The sequence below is a fragment of the Kogia breviceps genome, chromosome 13, assembly GCF_026419965.1.
Source record: "Kogia breviceps isolate mKogBre1 chromosome 13, mKogBre1 haplotype 1, whole genome shotgun sequence".
Taxonomy (NCBI): Eukaryota; Metazoa; Chordata; class Mammalia; order Artiodactyla; family Physeteridae; genus Kogia; species Kogia breviceps.
The window spans coordinates 3,499,246-3,515,207 of record NC_081322.1 but is presented as its reverse complement, the minus strand read 5'-3'; the positions used below and the strand labels follow the sequence as shown (position 1 = coordinate 3,515,207).

Here is a 15,962-nt window from a genome sequence, read left to right as displayed (position 1 = left end):
GGTCTGTGAAAAATGCTGTTGGTATTTTGATAGGGATTGCATTGACTCTGTAGATTGCCCTGGGTAGTATGGTCATTTTAACAATATAACGTCTTCCAGTCCATGAGCATGGTATATCTTTCCCTTTGTTTGTGCTGTCTTCAATTTCTTTTATCAGTCAGTCTCTTATAGTTTTCTGAGTATAGTTCTTTTACCTCCTTGGTTAGATTTATTCCTAGATAGTTTATTCTTTTTGATGCAATTGTAAATCATATTGTTTTCTTAGTTTCTCTTTCTGGTAGTTTATTGTTAGTGTATAAAAACACAACAGGGCTTCCCTGGTGGCGCAGTGGTTGGGAGTCCACCTGCCGATGCAGGGGACACGGGTTCGTGCCCCGGTCTGGGAGGGTCCCACATGCCGCGGAGCGGCTGGGCCCATGAGCCATGGCCGCTGAGCCTGCGCGTCCGGAGCCTGTGCTCCGCAACGGGAGAGGCCACGACAGTGAGGCCCGCATACCACAAAAAAAAAAAAAAAAAAAACACAACACATTTCTATATTTTAATTTTGTATCCTACAATTTTACTGAATTCATTTATTAGTTCTAATAGTTGTTTGTTTGTTTTTTTGGTTCTAATAGTTTTTTGGTGGCATCTTTGGGATTTTCCATATACAGTGCCACGTCATCTGCAAATTGCAACAGTTTTACTACTTTCTTTGCAGATTGGATTTCTTTTCTTTCTTTTTCTTGTCTACTGGCTGTACACATGATCGTTTTAAATCAGATGTCCAATATTTTACATCTTTTGTATTCTTTTTTGAAGATAAATCTAGAACTGACATTGCTTATTCTAGGAATCTGAACAATTATTAGCTTTTGATAAATGTATTCCCCAAATGTCCCTCAAAAGATTTATGGCAGGCAATGTAAGAAAGATTTTACTATAGCCTTGCCAGAATTAAAATGTAAATTATTTTGTGACTTTAATGGATGAGGTGCCATTTTATTCTTATTTTTAAACTTATTTTAAAAAATTATTAGAACACTGGAACATTTTCATTGGTTAGTAATGATTTTCTCTTCTATAATAATCTTTGTTGCTCTTTGGTTCATTTTTACTTTTATTTTTAATTATGTAACCATTTTGTGAATATAGTCAGTGCATAGTTTTATGAATTTTAGCACATGTATTGATTCCTGTAATCACCAATATTTTTATGATACAGAACTGTTCCATCACTTCAAAAAATGTTCTTGGGCAATCAATTTGTAGCCACATCTACTCCTAATCTGTGGAAACCACCAACCTGTTCATGTTCACTGTAACTTTGAGTTCCTGAGAATGTCATATAAAAGGAATCATACGTTATGTAATATTTTGAGACTAGTTTCTTTCATTTAGCCTAATGCCTTTGAGATTCAGTCAAGGTATTGTGTAACTCAATAGTTCTTTTTTATTGTAGAGTAGTATTTAATTATATGGGTATACTACAGGTTTTTTTAATTAAAATATAGTTGATTTACAGTATTAGTTTCAGGTATACAACATAGTGTTTCAGTATTTTTTTTTATCTTTTATTTGCTATTTTTTATATATAATTTTTAAAGGTTGCAGTCCATATACACTTATTACAAAATATTAGCTATATTCCCCATGTTGTGCAATACATCCTTGTAGCCTATCTTACAACCAGTAGTTTGTACCTCCCATTCCCCTGTCCCTATATTGCCCCCCTCCTGATAACCACTAATTTCCTCTCAATATCTGTTAGTCTTCTTTTTTGTTATATTCACCAGTTTGTTGTATTTTTTGATTCCACGTATAAGTGTTATCATACAGTGTTTGTCTTTGTCTGACTTCTTTCACTTAGCATAATGCTCTCCAAGTTCATCCATGTTGCTGCAAACAACAAAATTTTGTTCTTTTTTATGGCTGAGTAGTATTCCATAGTGTGTGTGTGTGTGTGTGTGTGTGTGTGTGTGTGTGTGTGTGTGTGTGTATGTATAAAACAGCTTTTTTTTATCCATTTATCTGTTCATGGACACTTAGGTTGCTTCCATACCTTGGCAATTGTAAATAATGCTGCTATGAACATTGGGGTGCATGTATCTTTTCAAATTAGTGTTTTTTGGATATATATCCAAGAGTGAAATTGCTGGGTCATGTGATAGTTCTATTTTTAGCTTTTTGAGAAACCTGCATACTGTTTTCCACAGTGACTGCACCACTTTACATTCCCACATCCTTGTCAACATTTGTTATTTGTGTTCTTTTTGATGATAGTCATTCTGACAGGTGTGGGTGATATCTCATTGTGGTTTTGATTTACATTTCCTTGGTGATTAGCGATGTTGGAGGATATAGCAAAATGACCAACTTATGATAAAGTAAGTCAACAAGCATAAAATCTTCTCAGATTACTCTTCAAAAAAATACTCTTATCATTTACAGCCTAAGTTATTATAGGTCTGTCTCACTATCTATGGTATAATGGCCATGATCATCTTACTCTGTTTTATGAGTTCTTGTCAATAAAAAAGTTGCAGAATAGAAAATTGTAAATCAAACAGGAGTGGATTATTAATATTTTTATAGTTTATGAGTAAAGAAACTTTCAAAGTTTTTTCCCTGAAAAAAAATAAGGCTTAAGTCTAAATTAATTTTTAAATATTGAATTATATTTCTGGGTAACTATTATTATTGCATCTTAACTTCTCATGAATATTCCATTAGTAATGAAGTTTGATACTATAATTCTTGACTGGGAGATTGCTATGTCTCTCTGCCCCTCACCTGTTCTATCAAGTAATCAATGAATGTTTTGTAGACAAATATTATTTCGGCTAAAGGAATTCTTTTCCTGAATCCACCTGTCATATAAACAATTTCTCCCCATCATCTTGGTTTTAATGGAAGTATGACATTTATGTACTTTATTTCTGTCTGCACCATCTTAGTTATATATACTGAAAAATATATGTGTAACTTTTGCTGAAACATCCTATGAGTTTTACTCTACCACTTTTTTGATAAAAAAGAGCCAAAAGATTTTAAGCTTTGGTTATTATGAACCACATGTATTATGAACTACACATGATTTTTGTTTTGTAATGGACTAAAAATCCATTAACTCCAACAGATTTGGACCAGGTTTTAGAAAACAAAAGTATTTATCCATGGTGATGGAGAAGTGTAGCAGTGTTTATGCTTTTGATCATTCCTTAGAGAAGTGTTGCCTTGGTAGACAACCAGCTGGCTTCAGAGAAAATTGTACCCCAGATACATGCTTAAAACAGCAGTTTAAAATGTAACTGGCTGACAATCTTAGTTTTGGTTGGGGTCACTTTTTTATTCACGGTATGCTGGGAACACAGGGGATGATGTCAGTTTCTACCCTTAAGACTCTTATGATGGCCAAACATAGTATTTCCCTCTGTTGTCAACACTTGAGAAAAATTTGCCAAATGGAGACTTATGAATAGAATGGGAAAGAGTATTAGTAATTGTTTGTTTTAAGAGATAAAAATTCATTTTTTCAATGTTATTTTTAAAAAGACCTTAGGTGTTGAAATGTAAAGTAAAAAGATTGTTTTTACCAAATATAACTTGATTTTTAATTCCCGTATTCTGCCTTAACAATCTTTAAATTAATTTCTTTCTTTCTTGAGTATGTCTTGCTCTAGGACATTGTGGCAACCCATATTACAGTCCTTTAGGGACCTGGGTTAACTCATCTGTGTTTCCCCAGTATTGGCACACGTGAATTGCTCAGTAAATCGTTTTTGACATGAACCAGTGACCTTTGGAACTTATACAAGATTAAATGCTAATTGGGAAATTGCATGTAATACTCAAGATGATGATGGTGATTGTCTGGTTTGTACCAATGTTTCAAACTGTCTTAGTTGGCATTAGTCTATCTTCTAGTTATTGGCAGAGTATGGAGCAAAGAGATGACTCCAAGGTTCTATAGTATGTAAGTAGATTCAGTTGTTCCTTTGGACGGTGGATTACTGGTGCTGTTACTGATTACAAGTTATCTTTGTGATTCCAATTAGCTGATTTACCATTGAAGATTTTTCGATAGAGGAGTGCTGTCTTACATAATCAGTTGGGCAAAGGATCTATGTGACAGAAGTCATCTTAGGAAAAAAATGTCCTTGTGTCTGTTTCAAAATGGAGGATGGTGAGGAAACCAGATGTAATGCTTTTTCAGAAAAGAAGACATAGTGAACAGTTGAGTTGGATGATCTATTTTTTCATAGGGTATATCATATTCTGAGAAGATTTTATTTCCAGTCCCCAGAGGGACCAATTTAAGGAGTTTGATGCATTAAGCACGGAAACACTATTTGTATGAACAATAAAAATCAAACAGCCTGATTAACAAATTAAAAAGGAAAAAATTTTAAAAATTAGTGATAAACACCACTAATCATTAGGGAAATGTAAATCAAAACCAAAATGAGATAACACCCCATACCCATTAGGATGGCTACTATCAAAAAAATTTAAAAAACAGGTGTTGATGAGGATGTAGAGAAATTGGAACCCCTGTGCATTGGTTGTGGGAATGTAAAATGGTACAACTGCTATGAAAACTAGTATGGCCATTCCTTAAAAAATTAAACATAGTATTACAGTGTGATCAGCAATTCCACTTCTGGGTGTATATATATATATATATATATATATATATATACACACCTAAAATAAATGAAAGCAATGACTCAAACAGATATTTGTACCCCCATGTTCATAGGAGCATTATTCACAATAGCCAAAAGACAGAAATCATCCAAGTGCCTGAGAGCCTGAATAGATAAACAAAGTATGGTTTATAAATACAGTGGGATAGTATTCAGCTTTAAGGAGGGAAATTTTAACACATGTTATAACATGGATGACCTCTGCAGGCATCATGGTAAGCGAAATAAGCCAGTCACAGAAGGACAGTATTGTGTGGTTGCACTTAGATGAGGTTCCTCGGCTAGAGACAAATTCATGGAGACAGAAGTAGAATGGTGACTGCCAGGCCCTGGGGGAGGGGAAGAGTGGGGCGTTAGTGTTGAATGGGTACAGAGTTTCAGCTGGGGAGGATGAAAAAGTGCCGGCATTGTATGCTGGTGATGGTCGTACTACCATGTCAATGTGCTTAATGCCACAGAACTGTAGTTAAAAATGATTAAAATGGTGAAACAACTAAAATTCTGTATATGGCATTTTTTCATTCAGCCCATAATCATCACCTAGGTGCTAAACTAGGTACATGAGTTATCTGTGAATTATCAGCCTCTCCCCACAACATGCTGTATATATATATATATATATATAGTATCATGGTAACAAAAGAATATTACTTGAATGAAGGTAAGCTGCCTAAATTAATAAATAATAAATGTAGTGAAATGGCCCTGCCAAGGGTCTTTACTACTCGGTCAGGTTCTAGGTTTGCCAAGGTAGTGTGTATAGCAATCGTACTACCACTTTTTCATTTATTATAAAAACATAAGCATATTTATAGTAAGGTTAAATTACGTGGTACTTCTGAATGTTTCCTGCTGTTGCAGACTTCAGAGAAGAAGCCTGGAAGAGCTCAGGATGGTTCTAAGAATAGAAGCTGTAGGAGACACAATACCCTGATTGTCTGTCAAAAGTACAGCTTGGCTTTTTAATTGTCCTTGTTAACAATTTTATAAAATTCTGCAACATGGAAGTCAATAATATTAATATCCAAATGACATGTTATAATTTCTCCTTTTCATAAAAAGAAATGGATAAGAGTTGAAGTGGAGCCAAGTTGATGGAAATATTTTAAGTCCTGCTGAGAAATGATAGGGCAGTGATAAAAATGAAGATCAGAAAACAGCTTGGGGCTTCCCTGGTGGCGCAGTGGTTGGGGGTCCGCCTGCCGATGCAGGGGACACGGGTTCGCGCCCCGGTCCGGGAGGATCCCACGTGCCTGTGGAGCGGCTGGGCCCGTGAGCCGTGGCCTCTGGGCCTGCGCGTCCGGGGCCTGTGCTCTCCGCTGGGAAATGGCTACCTCAATCTTTGAGAAATTGCTTTGGCACACAAGAAAGTAGTGTTGATACCTGTAGGTGGTTCTGCTTTGCATGATGTTTAAGCTAATGCGGAAAATGAAAAAAACTTTTAAGACATATTTATTTACGTATTTTCCCATATTTCACTACATATCTAATAAACATCTGCCAGTATAATACCTTTATTACCATGGTAACATGAACTCTTGTCAAAAGGAAAGGAAATTTATGTTCAGTACCAAGGAAAGGAAATGTTCTGTGTGTTTATTACAGTCACGCATCTACAAAAGATCTACATAAAAACAGAAACATGTTTGGTACTGCTAGCTTCTTATTCTAAAATCCATCTAGAGTAGGAGAAATAGATGGAAAGAGCTGGCCTAGGGTAGTCCTCTACTAGAACTAGAATGATGATTAGAGCTGAGTTTTTAGGACTCCCTTTTTATAGCGTGACCGGTCCCTCCTAACAGCTAGCTTCAAGGCATCAGAAAATTGGAAGCTTGTCAGTGATTCATTTAAATCACTGTGTCTATATGCTTTTTACAAAAATCAATATTAAGAACATTTATGAAGCATCCACATTTATAACCATATATTAGGTATTATGGTTAGGAATAGAATACTCTATACTTTCTGAATTTTGTGCTCTTGAATGATTTAGAGTTTGCCGGAGGAAACAGTATAGAGATACAGATACACACCCTCCATAAAAAAGAATACTCCCCCAAACAAAGAAACAAAAAGATGCTTAGGTACTTTTTCAAACTTTTAATTTTAATAATGTATGCATTTGTCCCCCAATAATAAAATGAGCATAATTTGCTCAATTTAATGCATATTTGTCATATGCTATGTTCTGTGGTAGACACAGATATGAATAACAGAGTCCCCGTCTTTGAATATGTGGTTTTGAGTGTGGTTGGAAGGGCTAATAGGACAGATGTACTCAGGGCTCTTCTACAAGGTAAATTGCTAGTGTTCCTAAGAGGTATAGCAGTGCGTGCTGCCTTGACCTAGTGCCTGATTCTTGCCTTTGAACCCTGGTTTTAGGACTCATAGAATATCCTTGCCTTGTCAGCGACCTCCGATTCTATTAGGAAGTGATTGCTAGGAGGTATATAATATGATAAGAAAAAGAAGGAAAAGGGTAACATAGGGTTTAAAATAAGGGAAAACCTACCTAGTTGGGGAGACCAGGGAGGGAGGAGTTGTGTAAGATGGATCTTGAGAGGGTTAGGGTTAGGGTTAGGGTTAACTTCCAGAATTTGGGGAAGGAAGTCAGAGGCAGGTAAGCTTGGGTCACGGTCGTGGAGTAGGGAGTAGCCTGACGTGACTGGAGCCTGGAGGGCCTGTGAAGAGACAAACTGGTAAGGTAAGGTTGATTGACAGCAGCACGTTTGTCTGACGTGTTTTGGAAGTAGCTTTCAGAAAGATGTCTGCTTTTAGTTTTTGCAGAAGCGGTTTTTCCTGGGCTCGTCAGCTCTGATTATACCAATAGTTCAGGCAAGAGGGAACCAGCGAGGATGTCTGAAATTTTCCCAAACACTTCATGCCTTTGTTAGAGTGATTTGCTCATTCTTCTTCTGTTGACTGTATTCAGTTCTCTTTATGCTCTGCTTGCTCCCTTACCTACTTTTTCCACATGGGTGAGAAAGCTCTGAGGATTTACTGTTTCTCCATTTACACCAATTTCCTACGATACCAAACTCTTTGTAACCCCATCACCAAGAGCCTTGCCCAAATGGACTTTTCCGAACCATCTCTGGGGTTCATGACTCCTCTCTCTCTTTTAGTGTTGGTATTTCTCCAGAGGAGTATCAGCCAGTGGTCTGACTGCTGACCAATCATAGTTTCTAGGCATATTTTAACACATTGTTAGCTTGTGATTGTGAAGTTTTTCTAGCTAACGTGTCAAATGCATTTGGCTACTAGACAAGAAAACATTTCCGAAACTTAATTTATCTGAAAAAATATTTGAGGCTAATTAAAATCATGTCCTTAATGCATCTACATTATATAATTGTTATGAACATGCTCTTGATTGATGAAACAAAGGTGTACGACTCTACTATTACTTCCACTCATATGTATTTATAAGCAGATTTGATTTCAGAAGGAACTGGTAAAGGCCAGCTTTGATGTTTCTTTTGCTTTTCATTAGCTTTTATTCAGATAGAAAATGTTAAAAGGGCTGTAAATTGCCTATCCAAAGTGTTGCCTTCCCTACTTTATCTTATCAGCCATCAGAATAGACCACTGAACTTGGTGTTGGTCAGGTGGAATTACTTTGTAGGAAGAAAATCTTGCCATAGGTTTTGAGTAAGAGATAAAAACTACACTTCTGCTTTTTGAATGTGTGTTGCACTTTCAGGCACATGCCAGCTTAATGGTCTGCCTTTCTGTATCATTTTCTCCTGGAATGACAGCTTAACAGTTTTCCTGGTTGGATTGGGTTAAAATCTTTAGAGGCTGCATTCACTAAAACACGCGTCCCGAGTTTGGGCAGCCAGAATCTGTGCAGTCATTTGAATGGAGTTTAACTTAGCAACTCTGCTATTACCACAGATATCTTATTGCTAAAGCTCCATTAAAATGTCCTTAATTTGGAGTCTATTATTTCATATTTACATTGTTCTGGGATGTGTTGAAGTACGCTTTTGCTCTGTCTTAAAAATGGATTTTGCACAATGTTTTGTAATAACATCTAAGGGAAAAGAATCTGGAAAAGAATATATATATATACACACACACATACATATATATAACTGAATCACTCTGCTGTACACCTGAAACTAACACAGCGTTGAAAATCAACTGTACTTCAATTTAAAAAAAGGACTTTGCTAAGAAAGCAGTAGCTTCAGGACATTAAAGAAGGGCGTGTTTAATATAGTTAATTTTTTTTTTTTTTTTTTTTTTTTTTTTGCGGTACGCGGGCCTCTCACTGCTGTGGCCTCTCCCGTTGCGGAGCACAGGCTCCGGACGCGCAGGCGCAGCGGCCATGGCTCACGGGCCCAGCCGCTCCGCGGCACGTGGGATCTTACCGGACTGGGGCACGAACCCGCATCCCCTGCATCGGCAGGCGGACTGTCAACCACTGCGCCACCAGGGAAGTCCTAGTTAAATTATTTTAATAAATTTTTATCTAGTTAACTTCTCTTGAGTGGCTACCATGGTCTGAGCGTTGGGCTAGGTGTCCCTCGTAGATAACTTGACATTATGGCCATTAGTAATGATGTGTGGCCCGAAGATGGAGAATGGGGAAAGGTCATGAAGTGGCCAGAGCAGGAACAGGGTATCTTAAGGTTTCCATGAGAACGGGGGGTCGCAGTCCGTTGGTTGTCGGCCATGCCATTGTGTGCTCAGCATTAAGATTTTGGGGCTTCCCTGGTGGCGCAGTGGTTGAGGGTCCGCCTGCCGATGCAGGGGACGCGGGTTCGTGCCCCGGTCCGGGAAGATCCCACGTGCCGCGGAGCGGCTGGGCCCGTGAGCCATGGCCGCTGAGCCTGCGCGTCCGGAGCCTGTGCCCCACAACGGGAGAGGCCACAGCAGTGAGAGGCCCGTATATCACATAAAAAAAAAAAAAAAAAAAAGATTTTGATGGCTCCTCTTGAACCGGGTGTTGCAGATGCCCTTGGGGGAGGGGATGACAGAAAGAGTGAGAATCTCTGGGAGAAATCCAGAGCAGACCAGTGCTTACCAACTTAACAGCCGTAGGCTATTTCACTCCTTGCCTTTCAGGATTGTTTTTTAAGTTTTCTTGACAAATTTCTCAAGGCCCTGTAGGGAACAAAGCCGTTTTGTTTCAAGGTAGGGGACACAGAGATGGGTCCTCATCTTGAACTGGTTCAGCTTTCCCTGGTGCCATTAGCTGCTCTTAACTCACCGCTACTCCCTCTGGGGAAGTCCAGAATCCTGGAGCAGATCTTAGTGGCAAGAAGTTGAAGAGGCAGATACTGGAAAATCCAGCCTTATGTGATCTTTCTTGGCTGTGATAGGTTTAGCTTTCATATTGAAAAGTTGTTTAAACTCTTAAAATTTTTTTTTCAAGCGGTGAATTACATTTATCTCAGAAGAAAACTTGAAACTTGAAATATCACTTTTTTTCTAAAGAAAAGGAATTTTAAACCCTTATTAGCGTTTATATGTATAGTGATTTATTTTTAAAAGGTTAATGGCTATCTCCATTGAAAGGCACCATATTTTTACTCTCTAAGTAGGTCAAAATGCTAAATTTGGCTAGAAAAATTTCCTGGCAGTTGGATGTCATTGTGCCTAAATGTATGAAAATGAAATGCCTGTTAAAGTTGACAAAAGACGTAGATTAATCAGAATGTCTAGTTGAATCACAAAGCATGGAAAGAGTAACAGTCTCTTCAACTGTGTATATTTGCAGTGGTCTCATTATCATAATATTAACAAAGTGTGAACAATTTCCAGAATAGAAAAGAAGCTATCTTCAGAAATTTTAGTAAGCTGAAATTGTGAATGATAAAAAGCACATACTAAGTTGAATTTGTATTATACCTTACAAAATCATGGGATTCTATTATAGTCTCAGCCTTTCATGATGTATGCTAATTCTTTGAAACGTCAGTGTTATGTCTATATTTAGGCATTTTTCAGAATTTTGCTGTAATTTAATTTTATATATTTTAATACTTTTCAGGTACTAGATGATTTTAAGAAGCAGAAATGAAATGTAGATGCTTTCACAATTCAATGAAGTAAAGTAGAATACTCAGCTCAGAGCCTAACACGCAGCAGCTCCTGTGACAATCAGTTGTTTATGGTTTTGATCATCATTTCTGTCTCCTCTTGTGTTGCTGTCCCCTCTCTCTCTCACTGGTTTGCTTGCTTTGACAGTTTCTAGAGCCTCATAGCATTATTACTTCTCATCCTGTGTCTGCCCTTCAGCTCTTGGTGTTTTAGAAATTTCCGGAATTCCTTCCAGAACTGTCAGCATACAGTTCCTGATCCAAGAACTCGCATGTTTACCTAACACACTTGCAGAGCTGTTGAAGAACTTCCCTTTCTTCGATACCAATAGTTGATTTCCCATTTTGTCTGGGGTCCAACAGCTTGAAGGTCAAGAGATGAGCTGGATATGATCTCGACATACAGCTATCATACAGAGCCTGGCACGGGGGTGGGTGGGTGGCTGATTCCCTATGTTTTCACTGTGCCTCTTTGCTGCTGGGGTTTGGGACCTCAGGGTTCCCTTGTATCTGAAGCTAGTCCTAAGATACCATAAAAAAATTACGTGTTTTGAGGTTATGACTGCAATGTCACATGTATTTGTTACCTTCAGCATTAATTTAAAAGGGCTTCCCCTTTATTTTTATTTATTTTAGACTTATTGGGAATATTTTCAATAATATAAAAATACTTTTCATTTAAAGTAAAGCGAAACCAAAAGTTCTTTCCCTACAATTCCTTCACTGTCAATCTTCAGGAGAAACAAGTTTTGATAGTTTGGAACGAATCCTTCCAGACGATTTACACATGTTGGCTCAATATATATAGCTATGTTTACTGATGTCCGTTTTTCACAAAAATGAGATCATGAGATCATATTATTCTGCAATTTGCTTATTTTACCAATTAAATTATCATGGGCACTGTTCCATGGCCTCGGTCTTTTTCATGGCTGTATGATACTCTGCTGTATTGATGTATCTTGGTTTATTTAGCTTTTCTCCTGCTGACAGATTTTATCTGCTTTGCACATCATGTTGCATGGACTCCAAGGGTTGGTAGCTTTTGTCCTGGGTACATCTGTGCTTAGTTTCCCGACTACATTCTGCAGGCTAGAGGAAGCCTAGAACATTTGCCTTGGTTGCTTATTGGGTTGTCATTTGATCTTGGATTGGCCTCAGTTCAGATAAAAAGCACAACTCTGTTGTGTGGGGTTTGAGGGGAACAGCAGCATTTTTATAGCTGTTTCTCATTTCTGCCCTCTAGCTGGGTTGTACCATCTAGCTGGGATGGATTTGGGCTATATCATTCCTAGATGCTCTTATGTTGGCAGAGTTCTGGAATTCAGAGCTATAAGAAAGTTCTGATTGTCAAATCTGTTTCTTTAATCGGCAGTCCTTAGTCTGAACATCTTTTTAGGGAATACTTTGGGAATACATTTGTTTTTTTCGTGATTGTAGAATATTTTTGTCTCTTTATATTTCTAACCAGGTGCGCTGGAATTTAATTTGTGACTTTCACATTGGCATAATTAACCACAGTCATAAATTCAAATACCAGCATATTCCAAGGTTAATATTTCATTGGCGGGGATGGCATTCATTAAGGTGTTCATAAAATTTCATATTCTTAAGTCACTATGTACTTAGTAGATACGGTAACTTATTTTTGTCATGGCTACTGGCCATATCTTGGAGTTTAACATCTGCTGGCTGAAACTGCTACACGCTTTTGAAATTCTAAACCCTAATTGCCTAGAATGAAGGCAATATTTTAATTTATATGCAGGCATACCTTGGAAATATTGAGGGTTCGGTTCCAGACCTCCAAAATAAAGAGAATGTTGCAATAAAGTGAGTCACACAAATTTTTTGGCTTCCGAGTGCATATGAAAGTTATGCTTATACTAGACTGTAGTCTGTGTGATAGCATTATGTCTAAAAAAAATGTACATATCTTAATTTAAAAAATACTTTATTGCTAAAAAGAAAACGCTAACCATCCTCTTACAGTGCAGGGTTCAGTTTGTAAAAACTGCAGTTATGTGCAAAGCACAGTGAAGTGAAGGGCAATAAAACCAGGTCTGCCTGTAAGTTTTTTGTTTGGAAGATTTTTATTTCGTGTTCCTAAAAGAGTAATGTAGAATTTAAAGAAGGTGATACAAAATTATTAGAAATGTAGAGGAGAAGTTACACTTCTCCTTTGTAATATGGTAATTGTGTAACATATTTTGAGCAGGGACTTGCTGTTGGTTTTAATATTTTTTACCCTCCTCCACATTGGCATCCTGCTGTGATATCATAGCTATACTTTTTGCTTTATTATTGTACAGCGTGTCATGCACAGTGGGAACAAGCACACCAAGCCAGTGTGGAGCATACATCCTTATTTTCTGTGACATTTTCTCGTTTAAAATGGAGTTGTGGTCGTTAACCATATTTCAATACACTTGAACGATGAGAGTTGTAACCCTTTTACTTTCCCGGTGATTTCTTAATGCTCAGTTTCCTTGAATGTCTAGTGGCTTGAGCTTTTCCTTTGCTACAGTTTTTACATACTATTTTTGTGTTTTCCTTCTCCACACAAAAAATGTCCTAAGACTATTTATTTATATGCAAATATACTCCCAAAGGAACAAAAAGGCACTTTCATTCTTAGAGCTATATGAGGAAAAAAATGATATTCAGATACAAAAATGTGAAATACATATTCGGTTTATAACACAAAAATATAATAGAAGGCATTTTTTATGACATACATAGAATTACAAATCTCATTTTTCTTCTGCACTAGGATTATCTACTGAAAAATTTTTTAACAGTGCAAAGATCAAAGAACAGTCCAGCTGAAAGGGAGTTACAACTTATTTGGCATAAAATTGAATTGCTAATTTTTAATTATTTATTGGATTTAAGTAATTTATTTTTATTACTTAATCAAAACTACCATCATATACTTGAAAATATGTTTTCTCTTCAACATTAGACTTTCCTTTTCTCTTTCAGTCTGTGATCAAAACAGGGCGACTGCTAGTTAGTCACGAGGCACCCTTGACGGGCGGCTTTGCCTCTGAGATCAGCTCGACCGTTCAGGTAGAGTAACTTTTTGGCACTGATGTGAGCGTTTGTGCATTTGCATGTGTCTATTCCAAGAAAAAAATGACTTATCACAATATATAAAAGCATGCACTGTTTAGAAATGTACATTTTTCCGTCTGACTCCAATTCACTGTCCTTTAGATAATGGTCTAATTACATCTTCTAGAAAAGAAATCTTAAAAGCTGAAAATTCCTTAATAGGAAGAAGGAGGTTTGAAATAATCTTAGTAAACTAATGTCAGTTATGTTTGCTAGGATAAGAGGAAAAGAAAACTCTTAAATTTGAATGGGATATTTCTCTTTTAATAAAACTTATCATGATGAATGTTACCATGAAACGTTTGATTTATAAAATTGATTTTAACAGTCTTTACCGTAGAAAAAAATGAATCTGTCAAAAGTCAGTAAGTTAAATTCAGTAACTAATTTCACAATCAATAATTTAATTCATTAATTTGATTAATCATATGCTATTGATGACACTTTAGGAATGGTTTACAAACATTTCTTTTTAAAAAGGGTTCAGTTAAGATGCTGCATATCAGGAAAAAATTCTACAAACCTCTTTATGGAGAATTTTTACTTAAAACTTTCATTCACATTTATATCATAGATGGGAATAAGATGACTTAAATGTTTCATTTTTCCTAACTTTTTAAATTAAAAATTAAATAACTATATTTTAAATAGAAAGTTTGTATGCATTTTGAATTCAGAGTATCTTTGCAGCTAACAAACATTTTACTTCTCTTTACTGGTGGTAAGATGATTTTATTGTTAAGATACATATAAATTGAAAATTCCTTTAAGAGTATATGGTTAAAAACTTGATATAAAATTATGATATATGAGCACTAATGATTTCTACCAATAAAATATCTTTAAGTATGAACTGACAATGTGATAAATGTTTTAAAATTAGATGAATCAAATTTAAACAAATATTTTTAAAACTAGATCAGAAGAATTCATAATTATGATAAAAAATTTTGCTGTTGTTTTTACATGAGGTATATACATTTTTCACTAACAAAATTAAGAAAATACTTGAGTTTTGTAGATTTGTTGTCCTCCTTATTACAGAGACTACAATTTGAAACATATTGCTTATCATTGTGTAACATAAATACCCGGTATTTACCATGCATTTTATTCATTGAGTAGCGTAATGTAGTATCCCTGTAAAGGAAAAAAAGTGGGGGGGCTTGCAAGAATGAATCACTAACACCAAGATGGTATTTCAAGTCAAAGGCAAACTGTAAAAAGAAACTGGGATTTTCTGATTCCTAGTTAATATGTGGTCCACTAAACCCATTTGGCTGTTGCTAATGGAACTTTATCTGACAGCTTTGTTTCATTTTGTCCACTGAATGTCATCTTATTGTTATCTCAAAACTTTCACCTGCATTTAAATGTAAAAGGAAAATAAGTAGAACATAGAATTAGAAATTATAACTAAAGTCCACTTTCTCTAGACGTGCTTTTAAAATTTGAATTCCATTGATTACTATAAGCTGCATAGAATGTAACATATTTTTCGGCTTGGCAAAGAATTAGAAAGATTATCTAGCCTAGTGTCTACTGGTCTTGAATTGTGGATTCGTGTCAAAGGAAAATTGTTTCTCAGGCTCCAAGAATACATTTGTGAATTCCAGTTTGAGGAACATCATATTATGAGTTAAATATAGTCACAATAAAAAGTTAAACCAACAAGATCATAAACACTGTATCAAAAGCAGATCCTGAAATTATATGATAGTAATCAGTGGTTAAGGTTGTGAAAGAGATTATACAGAATATGGTCATATTTTTTATCATAATATGAAGACACCAAAACAAAGACCACACCTTATAATACTCAGACTCCCAAAATATGCCCACTGATCCTGGGTGTCTGAGGTCTGAGAAATCCCGACCCAAAACAACTGGATTCCTTTAACAGATGAGTGTTTCTCATTCAAAGTGCTTGTGATTGACCGATTTTAAAATTAAGTGGAAGATTTGGGACTAGGACAGGAGTCTTGGGTAAATGTTGAGTATGTACATATGCATTCTTTATTCAAAGTACCCCCACCCCATGAGGAGGATAGAAGTTTTGGATTCATTATAAGATGTTCTCTGTTTTCCATGTAAAAATCTTTCAACC

The 15,962-nt window shown here is 36.3% G+C and overlaps 1 protein-coding gene across 7 annotated transcripts in view; it reads left to right on the top strand.

The window, feature by feature from the left end:
- The window catches only part of BCKDHB (branched chain keto acid dehydrogenase E1 subunit beta), a 289,790-nt gene that overhangs the window by 158,978 nt on the left and 114,850 nt on the right, over positions 1-15,962 (top strand). For 6 of the 7 annotated variants that reach the window (XM_067011259.1, XM_067011262.1, XM_059083876.2 and 3 more), the window contains one exon: positions 13,724-13,810. The exons of the other annotated variant lie outside the window; for it this stretch is intronic. In XM_067011259.1, the coding sequence (XP_066867360.1) occupies positions 13,724-13,810 (87 nt within the window). The remainder of the gene's footprint in view (positions 1-13,723; positions 13,811-15,962) is intronic. 7 annotated transcript variants of the gene reach the window in all.